This window comes from Microcaecilia unicolor, chromosome 10, assembly GCF_901765095.1.
Source record: "Microcaecilia unicolor chromosome 10, aMicUni1.1, whole genome shotgun sequence".
NCBI lineage: Eukaryota > Metazoa > Chordata > Amphibia > Gymnophiona > Siphonopidae > Microcaecilia > Microcaecilia unicolor.
This window is the reverse complement of record NC_044040.1, coordinates 64486550-64505607: the sequence shown is the minus strand read 5'-3', so window position 1 is coordinate 64505607 and position 19058 is coordinate 64486550. Positions and strand designations below refer to the sequence as shown.

At 39.5% G+C, this 19058-nt stretch overlaps 1 protein-coding gene across 3 annotated transcripts in view; it reads right to left on the bottom strand.

The window, feature by feature from the left end:
• NRCAM (neuronal cell adhesion molecule) overlaps window positions 1–19058 on the bottom strand; it is a 231993-nt gene that overhangs the window by 64213 nt on the left and 148722 nt on the right. For 2 of the 3 annotated variants that reach the window (XM_030215842.1, XM_030215843.1), the window contains exons 20-22: window positions 10177–10384; window positions 9953–10075; window positions 6499–6675 (exon numbers count right to left, since the gene is read on the bottom strand). In XM_030215842.1, the coding sequence (XP_030071702.1) occupies window positions 6499–6675; window positions 9953–10075; window positions 10177–10384 (508 nt within the window). Of the gene's footprint in view, window positions 1–3771; window positions 3808–6498; window positions 6676–9952; window positions 10076–10176; window positions 10385–19058 lie in introns of all 3 variants that reach the window. The other variant, XM_030215841.1, reaches the window with a different exon arrangement.

Sequence of the window (19058 nt, the reverse complement as noted above, 5' to 3'; positions counted from 1 at the left end):
AGATTGACTTCTTCCTGAATGAGTGTCCGGATTTTCCTGCAGGGCCATGGAGTGGAGTGTGGACTTGAGTTGCATGTACTGGTTTTTCATGTTGGAGATTTGCCAGTACTTGGTGGCTAGCACGGCTGGCCCTGGACAGTAATGGACTTATTATTGGACTGATGTGTGTATGTGTGTGTGCTTGGATCGTGGGAGTGGGACAGTATTGCTGGGTGAATAAAGCAATGACTGTAGAAGGAGAGTGTGGGGTGTGTATTTGGGAGCAGTGGGTGCAGGGGGAAGGTTAGGGGAAGGGGGTTGTTGGGGTTTTTCGGGGGGCACTAATGGAATTGAGAGTGGGTGAGTCTAGGAATGTGGTGGGGGGTTGGTTAGTATTTGCGTGAGTTAGTGGCTTGTTTGGGTGGGGGCTGGGCACCCTGATGGGTGGATGGTATTTTGCTGTATTTTTAAATGAATCCTCCAGGGTGGTTGGATAGCTCAAGGATCCAGATGGGTGGTATATTATAATAGAGGTACCCTCCACGCTATGCCTGTAGTGGTGGCTTCTATATATGTTCCAAATGAGTCTTTTCATATGTTTTTTAAATCCCTGCTGGCCAAATTTATAGGAAATTTCCAGGCTCTGCATTTGCATAAGAGTTTATTGGGGGATTTAAATTCTGTCCTAGATCCACAGCTAGACTCCACGGCAGGTCCTAGCTAGGCTCACCCTTGCTCGGACTATGGGTTAGTGATCTGGCTTAGGTATTTGGACTTAGTAGATACGTGGAGGGTATTATAACCTTAGGAAAAATATTTTACACATCTCTCCAAAGTTCATAATGCTTTTTCTAGAATAGATTATGTTTTTGTATCCAAGTCTCTTTTTCCTCTGGTTACTGCAGTGGAACTAGGTGTTCTAGCAGTGACGGACCATTTCCAGTCAGGGTGGATTGGGTGGTGGGGGGTTTGTGTGATGGAAGTGGAGGAAGATGGAGGTTTCTTGCTGTCCTGTATTCTGATGTGACCTTTCATAAATATTTCACTCAGAAATGGAAGGATTTTGCCCATTTTAATGAAGCACACATTTTGAATGCTTTCTTGTTTTGGGCTACTCCTATGGCTGTCCTAAGAGGCAATATTATTGCCTGTGTGAATAAAAGAAAGACGCAATTAGCTGCTGGACTTGGAGCAGAGAAAATAAGAATGACCACTCCACCCTATCAAAAGCCTTCTCAGAATTAAAACTGATGATGAAAGCTGGAGTAGTTGTTCTGCAACACTGTTCAATAGCTAAAAGTAGCTTGCACACGTTTAGCACAGCATGCCTTCTTTGCACAAAGCTCACCTGCTCCCCAGCAACATCCATTTGGCCAATATTGTCACAAAATAGGTCTGTATGATTCAGAATACAGGGGTCCTTCCCAGGCTTTGGTAGCACAGTTATAAGTGCCTGGCTTATTAAGGCTGGAATCCGTGTACACTAACAGCCTGCTCATAAAAGATAGTAAAAGCCCCACTATATGAGGATTGAAAATTTTTTAAAATTCTCCACTGAAGCAGTCAGGCCCTGGTGACTTATGAAGCTTTAATGCCTTGATAACATCCAGGATCTCCTATCCAGAGAAAGGTGCATTTAATTTCCCACTCTCTTCCTCAGACAGACGGGAAAAGGAGAGTGCTGAAAAAAAAAAAAAATATATATATATATATATATATATATATATATTCTGGTGCTATCCAGACACAGCTATGAGAAGCCAAAAATATTTCCAAATTTAGCTTGGGTTATATAGTTTTTCCCTGTGCTATATGCACAAAAAGTTACTTCTCCATTTCAAGGTCTCACTGAAAGTTTGACTGTAGCTGTAATGGGGCTTTCCACAATCTTCTTTCTTGCTTGACACATTTTCAGAGTATATATAGATGAATATGTCTGTCTTACAAAGTCCTCTAACTCGACTCAGCTGGCGAAAATTCCATATGCACTTTACATCCTCATCTTTCTGCCCGGCACCAACTCTTTCTATTATTTTCTTAGATTAGCTTGTGGACTATGTTTGTACATGAAAATGAGCCAATCCCATGACAGTAAACTACCAGTCACTTTTTTTTGTAAGTTTCTAAAGAATGTGCAGAACTAACTTATAAAATACAGGAAACTAGAGTTGTCGTATCAACATTTTTCTTCACTTTTTGAAACTATTTTTCATCCCTAAGTTCTCTGCATATGTATGGTCTCTTCTACCCTTACATTTTCCTAGTTGCTTGGAAGAAATATAAGTCAGTGGCCATGTTATACACTATCAGGAGGGGTGTGTAAGGAAAATATTTCAGATTTTTTTTTCCAAATTACAGAGATTTATTAGTGCACATAAAATTTTCCAAACCAAGGAGGTCTTTTACTAAACTGTGGTAGCGTTTTTAGCTTGCAGTAGAAATCATTTGGCGGTAAATGCAGAGACACCCATAGGAATATAATGGGTATCTAGGTTTTACCTCCAGCTGATTTCTACCTTGAGCTAAAAATGCTACCGAAGCTTAGTAAAAGACCCCCCCCCCCCCCCAAATGCATACCCTAGTCGGAGAGGTCGAAAATGTCAGGGATGATCATACGTCTCCTTCCTCACCTTCCACCCTAACCCACCAAAGCTAGGTCACAAGAATTTGTGTTATACGGTAGTTAATTTAGATAGTCTTTCTTAAAAATACAGCTACCACACCACTTTAATCAAATCTCCTAAATGTATAGCAAAACCACTATGGTCTTGTAATGAAGAGTGTGGGTAGTAGAGGGCAACAGAATCAAAATCTTTCCTTTATGTTCTGTCTTCATTTAAATTCTATTATTATTTGTAATAATGTGAATCGCTTTGAAGGCTGAATATCAAATAAAGTGCAAACTTGAAAATCAAAGCAATATTCAGTTTTCCATGGACTCTCTATGACTAATTATATCTACTATTTACTGCAGTGTTCAATACAAGGCCCGGGGGCCAATGGCTACTCTGCCTCTCTACCAAGTTCAGGACATAATATAAGAACATGAGCCTTGCCATGCTGAGACAGACCAAAGGCCCATCAAGCCCAGTATCCTGTTTCCAACAGTGGGCAATCCAGGTCAGAAGTACTTGGCAACATACCAAAAGAGTAAAACAGATTTTATGCTGCTTATCCTAGAAACAAGTATTTGATTTTCTGGCCGCTGTCAGGGACAGGTGCTGGGCTTGATGGGCCTTTGGTCTTTTCTCAGTATGGTGTTACTTAAGTACTTATGGATGGTAGGAAGAGCCATATGCTTGAAGGACAAGGTATTTCTGAATAGATGAAGAGAATGCATTTGGAAATGCACACCTTCTTGAGGATACCACCAACGAAAAGTCTGAAGATGATGGCTGTCATTGACAAACACAGGTCAGCAGTGTCGATGCCCCATATAGGAAGATATTTGGTGGCTTTCCTTCAGCTCATTTAGATCCAGAGTGGCATCAACTTAAAAATAAGAGAAGGCCACTGATTTACAATATAGTGGTACGACTCTCCTTTTATTAAGGAAACTGTTATTTACACTGAAGACTACAAAAGAAAGTGTAAACCAGCTTCCTTAGAGATTATTACATGCATGTTTTAAACGTGGTGTGCGTGTTTGGATACTGTTTAGATAAAAGGCATGGTACAAATGCAAGTTTTTATTTTCATGAACATACCAATGCTTCTGCCATTAACAGATGCATACTAGCACAACACTGCAAACAGTCAAATGCAACAAAATCATGCAGAGTTTTGGTTTACCTTTTCCTGCACCTAGAGCAGGTTGTGGAATACCACCTTTCACAAAGGAAAATGAAAACAGAAGAACACTGCATAATTAGATCAACACAGCAGAAGAGAATGCACATTGATTTCATTAGGAACACAAAGATGTGCAACCAAAATGAAATTAATTAGAAAAAGATGGCAAGACATTAAGCGGTCCTTTTTATTAAACCACATTAAGCACTTAGGGCTGGATTCAATAAATGAAGCTCAAAAATCAGTGCCAGAAAAAAATTGTCGCTCTGTGATGTCCTATAAAGATTGCTCTGTGCTGAGCGTCCTTTATAGAATTGCGCATAGCGCTGATTCTTGGGCTCAGATTTGAGTGCCAGGTCTTACACCTGCTGATATTGGGTGCAATTCAAGGAGTCCAATTTGGGTGTGCATCCCCAGTACTCTATAAAACACTGTGCACAAATGTTCAGGATGTCCCTTATCTGCTCATGCCCCTCCCATGGCCTCATCCCCTTTTGGGTTGCACGCCATGGGATTTGGATGCCCAGTGTTATAGAACAGTGTGCACACAAATCCTAATTGAAGAGCACTTTTCCAAAACTCAATCAGTCCATTTTTTTCATCATTTTTCAGCTATGTGATTCATTTCCTTCACCAAGGCAAGATTAGTTTACTGTAGCTTATTCCAGGTGCAGGAGAGAGGAAATGCCTATTCACCACAATGAGAAACAGTGACTGCACCTAAACTGTTTCTTTAATTTATCAAACCACCAGCAACACACTTTGTACAGTGATCAGTGTTCCCTTTCGCTGCTTGCCCTATTTCAACACCTACAAAACCACTTAAATGTGGCCCATTTCCCCATTCCATGGGATTGGAGTAGCTACATACCATTCCATCCTGTAGAGAGAGTAATCACCAATACAACAAATAGGCTGAAAATTCCTTATCAATCTTTGCCAATAAAAATGAATGACTAAAGTTGTCCTTCCATGTTAAATTGTACAGCGCTGCGTAACCCTAGTAGCGCTTTAAAAATGTTAAGTAGTAGTAGTAGTAAAGTTCAAAGGAGAGAACATTCGTAATTGACTGCTTGCTCCTTTCTGTTCTATAGGACTAAGAGACGAACACAAAAACTAGACCTTGTTGATTTAAAAATATGCGTCCCGATAGTCAAAGTAAGGTATGTGTCTGCTGGCAGGCGGTGTACAGTTTGCTTATCTGTTAAATGGCCAGATTTTATCTTACCTGTTTAATAAGGAGAGAGAGGTACAGAATGAAGTAGAGCCAGCAATTGTCTGTCTCGTGGTGACATTCAGCTACTAATACCCTCATTCTGTAATAGGTTGTTTAAATTTAAGTGCTTTCTGTGAATTCAAATTTATAGAATACTGCCATCCAAGCAGGTAGGTGCACACTTATACACATCAAAGACAGTGTGTAATTTTTAGGAGTAATTCACAAGGGAGGGCATGGGAAGGGCTGACATTTACATATGTAATTTACAGAATACTGTGGCATTACATGCGTAATTGTCGCATTTAGGCAATAACTTTTATGAGAGCCACAGAGCTGTCATAAATATGCATGCCTCGATTATGACATGTTAATGCTGCTAGTTGCATTACTGAAACGCTGTGTGAGGCTGCCATCTTTTGGCACAGACTGCTTTTCAGCAAGAAGGTGAAGTGGTTTGTAAACACCGCTTGGTTGCTTTAGCCCCTGACACAGCCCTTGTGTGGGCAAAGCAAGGCCAGAAACAAGCTTTTTCATAGACCTCACATGAATAAAGCATTTCTCAAAGGACCTTTTCCTGTGTGATCTGCCCTTTCCATACCGCTGTTTTGGATCTTGTGGATCGCTTGCCCTACTGTTTCTTTTGACTACGTTAATGCAGTTTGACACTAGTATTCTATAAGGACACTTACATATGTATAGGCTCAAAATCTGTGGTAATATGGTATCAAAATGGTGGCGCTCCATTATAGAAGTGCCTTCTAAAAGATATTCTATCCATTTAATTTAGGTCTGCTGAAGGAAAGCGATCTGCAAACTCCAACGTAGACAACAAAACAGCAGATGCAAAACGGAAGAATGTTCAAAAGTTTATTGATGATGTCAAATACCAGACTTATTGCCCAACACAGGCCGTGTTTCGCCCAAGAAGGGCTGCGTCAGGGGCAAAAATCTCAGAGATATCATTCATCGTAATAAATGTTATTCACATGAACCTTGAAATGCTAGGTTCTTGATAGAATAATGAGTTCTTGAAAAAACAGCGGGAAGGATGTACTAATGATGATCATCACTGGAGGAAAGGCATGTGATGATCGTCATTAGTACATCCTTCCCGCTGTTTTTTCAAGAACTCATTATTCTATCAAGAACCTAGCATTTCAAGGTTCATGTGAATAACATTTATTACGATGAATGATATCTCTGAGATTTTTGCCCCTGACGCAGCCCTTCTTGGGCGAAACACGGCCTGTGTTGGGCAATAAGTCTGGTATTTGACATCATCAATAAACTTTTGAACATTCTTCCATTTTGTATCTGCTGTTTTGTTGTCTACCCTGCTGAAGGAAAGGCCTTAATGTGGTCACTGCCCATACATATTCAGTAACATTCTTAAATGGATAGCACTATGTATTATGTTGAGAGCCACGGCCAGCACTTAAACAGTGGTCCCCTTGACTGAAAATCAGGCCTATGAATATTTCTAATTGTATAGATTTCCTTTCTCTTACCTTCATCCATAATTGTTACTGATTCCTCCGTTATTTGACTTCCAGGTCCCACTGAAGTATGTGCATAAAAGTAAAACTTGTACCGTGTGCTGTAGTTTAAATTTCTCAAAATCAAGCTGGTCTCGTTCGCAGGAATTCTGATCTCCTGCAGGGGGCCTAATTCATGAGTGCTATTTACTGTCAGGAGAAAATAATATGGCATCAGAAACACTATATTTTCACAATCAACGATGAAACATTTGTGCTAACTAGTGGAGTATAGTGCACAATTTCTGCAATTCAAACATGAAAAAACAAGTATGCAGCACTGTCTATGTGAAAATGGGAGGGCCTAAAGATAACAAAATTGAGCAATGGATAATTGTTATTAATTACATTCATGTTTAAGACTTACTAAAATTTTTGGTTGGAAAATATGCTACATATATTTTCTACCTTGAATCATAAGCAAAATAACCATCAATACATGACTATAGTGCAAAACGGCAAACAGAAAAGAATACTGTGCATGCAGAGATGCAAAATTTACAGGCACTTTTACTTTTCACCAGTTTTCAAAGGTAAAGTACAAATATACTTTCCCTTTGATTTTATTTCCTACTGCTTATAAACTACTAGGTTCAATTCCCACTGCAGCTCCTTGTGACTCTGGGCAAGTCATTTAACCCTTCGTTGTCCCAGGTACAAAATAAGTACCTGTATATAATTTGTAAACTGCTTTGACTGTAACCACAGAAAGGTGGTATATCAAAGCCCATCCTCTTTCCTTCTGTGAGCCATGCCTGTCCAAAACCATGAAAATGCTCCACAGATCAGCAGCTCTTCTTCCATAGGTACTATTTCATTTGAAATAACACATACACCCCGGATTCTATATAGCGTGACTTAAGTTGCGTGTGCAAATCCAGTCATATTCTGGACATGTGCACACAACTTAATTACTTAACAAGCCAATCAGCACTGAGAATTGCCATTTAATAAGCAATTATTGACACTAATGAGCAATAATTAGAACATACGCGCAGAACTATGCGTAAATTCTGAGTCACATAAAAGGGTATGGAATGGGCGGACCATGGGCATTTCTAAAATCTAAGCACATTGTTATACAATCTACCTGGTCTGTGCGTGATTTAGGTACCGTCATGTACACCAAATTTTACTTGGTGCAACTGCCCGCAACTAAATTTAGTCACGCGGCTGTGTGCTCAGCATATTCTATAAACCATACAGAAATTTAACCTTATTCTACAAAGCATGCCTAAATTTAGACGTACTTTATAGAATATGCTTAGGTGCCAATTATTTTAGGCATGATATATAGAATCTAGTCCATATCCCCTAATTGTATACAAAGCCCTAAAAATGTGCACTCAGATTTGAGCTTGTGCCCAATTTGTGCATGTATTTCATTGGAATAGTAAGCTAATTAGCCCTAATAATTGGCTTTTCAACAAGGTACCAGAAGGTAACCGAACAAAAAAAGTCCCACGGAAGTCTAAAAAAAAGATAAATACTCTGGAAGTGCGAAGTGACAGTGTATAAAGTTGCTTTAAATGCTGCCACTTCGCAATTCCAGAGTATTTGTCTTCTTTTGAGACTTCTGTTCTTCATATAGTGCATTAGCACACATGCATGGTCTTTTTAAAGACCCCTTTTGTTTTTACACACAGTAAATTTTTTTGCCACAATCCATTGTCAGACTCCTGAGGCAGGCATGTCACATGCCGAAACATGGTGCTGTTTCGAGTCTTGTATATTAGTCAGTATGTATTCCTGAAATTTTAGTGAATTTTGAACACTCATTTATTTTATTGTATATTGTTTTATAAATGCTATTTTGGAGCAATTATTTTATGCATATTTTAAGCAATTAAATTTTAATTTTTAACTATATTGTTCCTGAGTGTTGTCTAGACTTCCTCTGTTCCTACTGCCTTGTGTATTAACCAGGAGCATCTGCCACGCATTAACATGCATAACACACAACCTCCAATGGAAAATATTGGGGGTACCACATTAAATTTGCAACTTCCATGTGATAAAGTCCCGTGTTAGGTCACAGTTCAGTAAAAGAGCCCTTCAGTCTATAACCTATCCCCTACTATGCATACTCTTCCCATATTTCCTTGTGACATTTCTCCCATCCCTCTAAGTTGGTTGGCCCACCAATCTCTACCCTTTGGGTCCATATCCCATCCCCTTCCCTATTCCCTGCTTACCTACCTTCATCCACTCAATGGTTAGAGGTTGCACTTAATCCAACTTCTACTTCTAACCAGTGAAGTTAACATGGACTTCTTGCGGGTCCATATCTGAACTCTACAGTCAGTGCTTGTTTTAATGATAGCCATAGCATATAAATTATTCATGGATGACAAGCAGTGCTGAATATTTCTGCAGAGCATGGAGTGCCACAACTATCCAGATAGTGGAGATATCCAAACTGCTATCTGGATAGCTAATACAGTAACGTTAGGATAGTAATTTTTCTGGCTTTACCTGGGTAGTTTTCTAGCTAGTAGTCTAAATACAGTCACTCCCTGGCACTGTCTGGATAGTACTGAGGTGGCCTGTAATGATATTTGGTGACTCTAGCCCCATAGTGCTGCTGAATATCCATGTAAAACAAAGTATCCGTGGGTCTTCTTTGAGTTCTCCATGCTTTGTGGATTCTCTATTGGCTGAATATCCATGGCCAGCACCAACTAAAGCATTTTCTAGCTAATGGCTGCTATTATCCAGAAACATGACTTTGAATATCAAGTTCTAAGTTATTTTACTTCCATTTTAGCACAATTTTTCTTACTTTAGTTCTGATTTAGTGTATACTTTTAACTATTTTGTGCTATTCATCCCATTTACTTGTCACATCAGAAATAAAAGAAAAATGTATTGTTGTAGTCAAAAGGTTAGTCCTAAATGCAATATGTAAACTGCACTGATGATATCACAGAAAGGTAGTATATAAATAACAAATAAAAGTTTAGCACATATTTTTACCAATGTCTTATTACATCGGTCCTCTTAATGCAACTAGATTGTTTTACAAAATGACATCTATAAAAGAAAAAAAAATGAAACAAATAATTTAAGTATTTTGATCCTACAGCTGGCATTTTATAAACATTTTCTTAGTTACTGAGAAAAACGACAATGGTTTTGTCTATAAACGTGCAATGTATATGAATGGTGGAAAATCCAACTATTGTTTTCGATAGAGAAAAAAGTTTAAGGTGTGTCTTTCTGGGGGGTACTCCATTTTGAACTATCAAAACCATTTGTTATTAAAATGTATTTTAAAAAAGGAAAATATTCATGCAAAGATATGCATTTTCATACTGTTCTTAACTCCTCCCCCCCCCCCCCCCCCACCAGAGATCTCAAGGAAATCCTTAAATGTCAAATGAATGCAAGAGTCATGTATAAACAGTTTAAGAAGACTGCAACTTACTTGGCTGAAATTTTAAAGTGTATTCTGTCAGAATGCCATTTGGATGGACAGGGGGCCCCCATTCCAAAGTCAATGAGTCAAGCGATGGATCGCCAATCTTCAAAAATGTTGGCATATTAGGAACTTTTAATAATAAAAAAGTGAAAAAAAGCAAATTGTAATCCAGAGTTTTCTATCAGCTACAATGCTATTTACTGTAAGAAACTTTGCATGCCATGACATACCTCCTTCGGGAGTAGAGAAAGGTTTATCAGGGCTAGCAGGACCTTCTCCTTTACCATTAACAACTCGCACATTCAACATGTAATGACTATATGGCTCCAGTCCTGGCAGCATTCCATGGGTCCTGTTTCCACTGAACATCAAGATCTTTTTCTCCACATCATGTCGTCTGCTGTTCTTAGTGGAATGATGTAGTTTCCAGTAGTAAACCTTCCAATTAAACACATTTTTCAACACTGATGATATCGTTTTTCTAGCACTATTTCCCCAACCCAATACTACTTTCAAAGAAAATAATGTGAACTACATTTGTAACGCATGTTGGGAAAACACATCATATAAGCATATTACTCAGCTCCATAAGAAATTGGAAAAGAATAAGAGTAGAACTACTTCTAAAGTATTTATGATTTCTGTCTTGCTATTATTTATAGACTATACATAGACATACAAACATGAGACAATCCCTATTCCATGGAGCTTAAAATCTAGTCAAGGCAGACAGAAAACGCAGAGATTTCAGAAACTTTTACAGTGAACATGAATGAAATTGAGAAAAGTATCTGGAAGAACCAGTGTTTAAGAATCTAAAAAAACTTCAAAAGGAGGTATTTAATGTATTGCTTGAATATAGCTAGCGTTGTGAGTTGGCAATAGAAAAGAGAAGAAATAAGAATAGCTTAACCTGATGAACAAAGATCGTTAGGAGAGGCATAGAGGGTCTAAAATGTGAAAGCACTTGTAGGCAAGTAGAAGCTTGAATTGTTTGAGGAGATGGATGAGGATCCAATGAAGAGATTTAAGAAGGAGGGATTCTGTGATCACAACATCATAGAGGAAGGTAAGTCTTGTAGCTGCGTTTCAAATAATTAATACTGCAGATGGATACTTCTGTGAAAAACTCATGATGAAAAGATTTCAGTAACCTAATTGCATTTTATTGCTTTAACTAATATATCATACTTATATACCATTTTGAGTACTCTTGTGAGACCAATAAGATGGAGCACAACATTATTTTAAATTACAGAAAAAGCAAATAGAGCACAAAAACGGGAGGGGGGTAATTTGATCAAAACGAATGGTCTGGATTTTGGCAGTGTTTTTATGGTCGAATAAGGGACTTTTTTTCACTTTAAGATTAACCAATATGCTACACGCAGAAAAATATACTTACCTTACCAAAAGGGATATGGATATGTCTTTAATAGAGTTTCACCACTCAATTTTATAAATTTGTGAAAAACTAATGAGTTTAAAAAGTCAGCTCAAGAAACATTATTTAAAGGACAAGCTACATCTATGGCAAATTATGAAGTTGGTTCAAGGAAATCTGCTATGGATTTCCTTGTTTTAGTAAATGTAGAGATTTTTTTTTAGAAGACCTAGAGAATATCTGCATTTTACTGCCAATTGGAAAATAGATGAGACTATCACAAGACTACTGCTAATGGGTCAAGGGTGCCATTTTAAACTCAGACTCAAATAGAACAGGATCAACTTTAGATCATTCCTGCTTCTGATAAGAGGCAGGGGTTGGTCATGGTGCTGGTGGTGGGGGGGGGGGGGAACTTTGATACTGTTGGGGGACTGTTTGGGCAGGGATGCTATAGAAAATGTAATGCTGTTGGGGTTGTTGAGGGAGGGTGGGGAACAAGTAGTGCTATCAGGGGGTTGTGGGGTGTCACCCTTTGCATCTGCACCTTCAAGCTGGCACTTTTATGTGCCTTGGGGCAGGTTTAAAAGCCAATGTGAAAACATTTTGGCCACTACCTGTACTCTCATTGTAAAATGGGAAATACACGTCTAGATTTTCAGCCTGCTCAAACCGCACCTTATCCACACCCCCTTCAAATCTGTAAGTTGTGTAGATCTTCACGCATAGTCTTTTTTAAAATTAGTGCTATTTACACACAGAGATGTTTCTTAATTAATCCCTTATATCTTTTACCTCAGGTACCCACTTAGATTGAAAGCTCTTTGGGAGAGGAATTTATATATAAATATATATATATATGAACACTAATTATGTTGTGGTCCTTTTACTAAGGTGAGCTAACGATTTAGCAATTGTCTGTGATCAATTTGATACCTGTGTTCTGAATGACTTGTATCTGTTTGCAATCTTTAACTATGATTCTTTTATACAACAAATTGCAATAGTCCAGATGACTGATAACAAGAGAATGTATGAGTGTTTAGAGCCGGGGGGAGGGGGGAGGTAACAGTGGACAGATAGAGCGAATCATATGAAGTTTGAACAAGGATCATTTGATAACCACTGAAATCTGTGGAATGAATGTAAGAGTAGTATCTAGAATTGCCCTCAGAACACGAATTATAGACAGTAGAAGAACAGGAGCTGAACAGAGTAGAACTGGAGTGGTGTGTGATTTATCCTGATTTCTTGAAAAGTCTTCAATTTGTTTGGATTGAGAATGAATTTATTATTCTGAAGCAATTCTGTTAATTGTGCCAGCTTGTTATTTATAATCTAAATTTGTGTATCGTCAGTGGGATCTAAAGTACATTGAACCTGAATATATCGCATAAATGTAAGCTGTAAGTTCCATGATTTGCAACAGGGTTAGTAGTGGTGCCAAAAATATATTGAAAAGGGTGGGAGCAAGTATAGAGCCTTGTAGGACTCCTGAGGTTGGGGAGTAAGGCAGGGACGTGTTGTGTCTTGTCTGAACTGTGTAAGAATAATATTTTAGATAGGAGGTGAACCAGGCTAAAGCCGAGTCTCTTAACCCTATCTGACAGAGTCCGCAAAGTGGTTGGTCAATAAGGTCAAATGCTGCTATAAGATCGATAGAAAAGAGTAGCACTGATTTTGCCTGATCCAGATGGTAGTATATATTGTGACAAGGCAGTAGCAAAGGCTTGTCACAAGAGTGGGGAAAAGCCCTAATACAGGTCCCAGAAGGCATTGGGTGCACCAGCTCAAAACCTGGAGTGATGCTGCCTTAATGGAACTGTGTGGTTTCACTCAGAATCTCTAAAGGAAACCTCAACACTAAGTAGGAGGGGAGCCATAAGGATACAGTCAGCAAACAAGCTCTTACCTGGAAAGAATGACCAAGAGTGGGAAGTTCTGGGGCTGTGTGCCTTTTGCCCAAGCACAGTGTAGGATCTACGTGCTCTCCATGGAAAGGGAGAGAAGCTAATCTCCAGGTCTATCAGGTGAGCCTCAGAAAATGCTTTGTAAAGGATTCCTTCCTGGGAAATGCAAGGGAGTGCTCGTGTAATAGGAGAAAGTTGTATGTCTGTGATCAGTGGGGTAGGAGTGAATAGACTTCCTGATTCCACAGTAGCTAGAGCATAGGGAATGTGGCTAGGTCTTCTGGGAATTGTAGTCCAGCCCTATACTCCATTAGAAAGTAAGAAGGCTGTTGATGTCATCCCCTGGGGGAGGAGAAGGATGAAGTTCTAGAAGCACCTGACAGTCCTCTGCTCTAGAAAAAGATTTTGCAGACAAACAGGAAAAGAAGGGAAGGAAGAGGATGTGAGAAGAGAAGGGAGGAGGGAACTCCCTAAGACCTGGCCAGCTAGGAGAGCGTAAACAAGCTACCCAACCTGGGACAGCGAGGACCCCAAAGTACAAGCTAGACAAGAGTCAAGTATTCCCTAGGACCAGGCCAGCTGGGAAAGAGTAAGCAGGCTACCTAACCCGGGGTAGTGAGAACCCCAAGTACAGAATGGACCAGGATCATGTATTCCCTAAAGGCAGGTTGGAAGCAAGGATTGTGGCTAAGCCCCGCCTTATAGAAAAGGTGGGGAAAGACCCAGCCTGAAACGGAGGGGTCTGAGTGAGACCCCAAGAAGGTATCGTTTAATGAGGTTTTCTCTGAAATGTTTTGGAACCATAGAAGTTAACCTTTTTGTTTATTGGATTATGTTTTTGGCTTTGACTTATTGTGTTGTTGCCTAAAAGTATGGAAATATTTTGGATGCAAATAAAAGAGAAAACCTGAACTGGGAGCACAGGCTGCTGCCCGGTTGCCTGAGGAGTACAGTGGTCTGAAGGCTGAGGGGATCATCACAATATATGTAGTAATCCCAGCAATGCAGACTAGGTACTATGATAGCATCTAAAACCTGCCTCATTTGGGTGAAGGCTGTTTTTTCTAGAAAATCCTGGAGTTGAGTATGTGTCCCGAAGGTGCCCAGAAACTCTGCAGTTTGGCAGTCAGCAGCTGCTTCCTGAGCTGCTGCCATTAGGACTTTGTGCAGCATGCACAAAAAAATGAGAATACACAGAGTACTGGCGATGGCAGATCAGGATGCAGCTGCTGACTGCCGAGCTGTGTACAGGAATTTCTGGGAAGTTCTTCAACTAGCGAGACTTGGGGATTCCCTCCAATTACCACAGCAGTGTGCCGCTGTGGGGTGTTTCTGTGCCCACCCATGACTATGCCCTGTGTAAATTCCAATATTCTAGCTACATGCAATTCTATAACATGGTGCCTAAATACAATGGCACATCCTTGGAAGACGAGAATACACACGGGTGAAGTTTGGGCAGATTGTAGGCAGGCACACAGATACATGTGTAAATTGTAGAATATTATAATTTATACACATGTTTACAGTGGCATTCCTAGGGGGGCTGACACCCGGGACGGATCGCCGATGCGCCCCGCCCCCCGGGTGCAGCGCCCCCCTGGATGCAGCGTGACCCCCCCCCCCAGTGAAAGGACACCCCCCGTGAAAGAACTGTTGGAATGTAATTGTATTTTACATGCATTGCCTGTCACCTATTATTTCTCTGTGATTACTCTGTGACCTCTGATGTGAATTACTTAGAGAGGTCACATAGCTATGCAACTTCCTGTGGGGATTAGATGCAGCACATGCAGCACATGGAGCACATGGAGCTCATGATCTCTCCTAACCTGAGAGGATCTATGGTGGTGTGAGCATCCATTACCATCTAAGCACATGGAAAGAGCTGATAATACAAATGTATAATAATATGTATATATAAGCCTGTCTGATTATAATCTAACTACAAACTGTGAGTAAACAGATGTTTTGTTACTTCAACTTTAAAGTGACTCAGCAGTGAATTATTCAGGGGTGAATGAGAGAGAGATGAAGAAAGAAATTAACATTTCTAAAGCTGAAGCTGTGTGTACTAAAATCTGCTAATTATTTACTACAAATAATCCAACAAAAGGGTTATGGGCCCAGGGCCAGGAATTGAAAAAGAAGAGAAATATTACCAGGCAGAAAAAAAGGCCACATTTTTTCTCTTAAGTTTTAAAGGAAAGATTCAGTCTGTCTCTCTCTCCCCCCACACAGCAGACAGAAGGCTAAGAAAATGGCTGAGGGAAGAAATTCACCATTGTTCTATTCTCTCAAGGTGCCTAGATTAACTGAGTTTAATTATCGGCAGTGGGAACTAAGATTCATATGTCTCCTTCGAGCAAAAAGATTAAATATATGCTTAGACCAAGACAGAACAGCTGAAAATATGGCTGAATGGGACAATGCAAACTATTATGTGAAGTGCATGCTTTTGGAAGCTCTCTCAGAGAAACAAGCCATATTAGTGGAGGGAAAGATACACCAAAGGACATTTTATATAAACTGAGAACTATGTATGCAACTACATATGCAAAGCAGCAACCAATTTGGTTGGCAGAGTTGAATGAAACCAAATTAAGGGATAAAAGTAAATGTAATGATCACATCATGCATCTTATGTCTTCATTTCAAAAGTTAGAACTTTCTGGAATTCCCATGTGTGATGCATTGAAAAGAGCATTTCTTTTTACCTCACTATCAAAGAAGTTTGATGTTTTTAGGTCTGTAAATGAGGCCATTGAAGGGCAATCTTTTGAACAGGCAACATCAAAACTAAGGCAGGAATGCATAATAAATGATTCTGAGGAGATGTGTTCTCAAAGTCAGTCAGAGAGAAATGAAACAAATTTCTTGGCAAAGAACAGAGGAAGGCGGAGCTATGGGAAAACTCCACCCAAGGGCAAGCTGATTTGCTACTCATGTGGAAAGGAGGGACATGTATCTAAATGGTGTGAGGAAACACAAAACACTCCCTCTAGCTCACCTAAGCCAATGGAACTAAAGAATTTTCAAACCAGGAAATGTATGAAGGACAAAGATAAACACAAGGGTTTTCTAATGGCAGAAAAATCTTTGACTATGGTAAATAATAATTCAAATGAAAGTACTTGGATTTTGGATTCGGGGAGCACATGCCATTTAACCAATTGTAAGGATTTCTTTCAGGAAATGTGTCCAGAGGAAGGTATTCTTAAAACTGCAAACGCAGGGACTGCTAAGATCCAAGCAAAAGGTATTGGATTCTTAAAATGCAAAGTGTCTAATGAAGTTAAAGAAATTCCTGTGAGTGATGTCTTGTATATTCCCCAAGCAGTTTGCAATATGCTTAGTGTATCTACATTAGATAAGAAGGGATTGCGATTCATTTTGAAAACAGTAAGTGCACAATCTCTAAAAATGATGAAGTGTATGCTGAAGCTTTTATGCATAATGATGTTTATAAACTGAGCATTTCAGGTGAAGCCTCACATATGGCGCAAGTAAGGAAGAATGATGGTAAATGTAGTCTGGAAATCTGGCATCGCCGCCTGGGACATCGTGATTCTAAGGTGATCCAGGATCTTTACAGTAAGCAACTGGCCACCGGCATTCAGATAAGTGCAGATGCTGGTAAAATTGAGAAATGCATAGACTGTGTTACTCAAAAAGGTGTGAGACCCTCATTTCCTGCATACACAGGAAATAGGAGTAATAAAGTACTGGACTTAATACACAGTGACTTATGTGGACCGTTTAATATCCCATCATTGGGAAATAACAGATTTGTGCTAATATTCTTGGATGATTTCTCTAGATATTGTGTGGCCTATTGCTGAAAGAGAAAAGTCAAGTCACAGACATGCTGAAGAAATACGTAGCCATGGTGAGCAATAAATTTGAAAGAAAACCAAAGGTTCTTCAGACCGACAATGGTGGTGAGTTCACTTCGCAAAGCATGCGCACATTTCTAGAACAAGAAGGCATTCAGCATATCACAACAGTAGCTTATACACCAGAGCAAAATTCTGTTGCAGAGAGAAAATTTAGGTCACTTGTGGAAATGACCAGATGTATGCTGTCAGATAGCAATCTCCCTAAAAGACTATGGGGGGAAGCCATTCTCACAGCAGTGTACCTACAAAACAGAATGCCAACTAAAGGCGCTGAGCGCACACCACATGAGACATGGCATGGTAGGAAGCCAAACCTGTCACACATAAGAACATTTGGAAGTACAGCATATACTCATGTACCAAAGCAAAGAAGGCATAAGCTGGATTCCACAACAGAAAGGGGCATTTTAGTTGGCTATGCTCCAGGACACAAAGGATATAGAATTTTGAATCTGAAAACTGGCATTGTTGGCATAAGACATGTTACATATTTTGATGAAAACAAAAGGGTTGATAAAGGCTGGATTATCCCAGATGAGCCTTATCATCCAGAATATGAAACTAGAACCATAATAGACATGCCAGTGTATATAAATGCCATACCAAGGCAGATGTCTGAAAGCAACTCACCTGTATCTAACGAGGAACAGGCAGAGGAAGCAGACACAGAAAGGATCATTGAAGAAGACAGTACAGTTGGAGAAGGGGAATCAATTGGAGAAGAACTCTCAGATTTAGAGGATGCAGAAAGGTCAGACCAACCTGTTGTCAGACGCTCATCCAGGGAAAACAAAGGTGTTCCACCCCCAAGACTGTCTTACCTAACAAAGTCAGCAGAAGCTCAAGAGCCCTTAACATGGGATGAGATTGAGAAAATGCCAGCAGAAGAAGCTGCTGAATGGCGTAAAGCTGCACAAGAAGAAATTGATGCATTGGATAAAAATAATACTTGGATTCTTACAAAATTACCTCCTGGCAAGAAAGCTATAGGATGCAAATGGGTATTCAAGTTAAAAAGGAATGCACAAGGAAAAGTGGAAAGGTATAAAGCCAGATTAGTCGCAAAGGGATATCTTCAAAAATATGGAGAAGATTTTGATGAAGTGTTTGCACCTGTAGTGAAACACACGACAATCAGAACACTTCTGAGCATTGCAGTCTCAAAAGGCATGCAAGTCAACCACATTGATGTGAAAACAGCATTTCTTCACGGAGAAATAACTGAAGACTTGTACATGGAACAGCCAACAGGTTTCATAAATACAAAACAAAGACAGCTAGTGTGTAAATTAAACAAAGGTCTTTATGGATTAAAGCAAAGTGCAAAATGTTGGAATGAAAAATTGCATGAAATATTGACAAATTTAGGATTTAAGCAAGGTGAAGCAGATAAATGCTTGTACACTAGGTGCACAAATGGACAATATGCATACATTTTAGCTTTTGTTGATGATCTGCTCATTGCAAGCAAAAGTGAGCAAGAGTACAAGGGCATTGTAAAGTGTTTAAACCAGAATGTTGAGATAAAAGAACTTGGTAATGTGTCATACTATCTTGGTATAGAAATTGAGAAACAAAATGATGGTTCTTATCTTCTAAGCCAGAAGCAAAAAATAAATGAGCTTATTGAAAGTTTAGGTATGCAAGATGCCCAAGTTGTAAGCACTCCCATGATCACTGATTTTCTGAAGGATGAAACAGTAAGAGAACCTTTACCAGATAACATCCAATATAGATCAGTCATAGGTAAGCTTTTATATCTAGCTACCACATACAGGGCTGATATAGCAAATGCAGTAGGAATTTTGAGCAGAAGGGTCAGCTCACCTACCAAATCAGATTGGACTGCAGTTAAAAGGATGGTAAGGTATTTAAAGGGTACCATTGATTGTAAATTAAAGATTTCAGCCAATAGTAAT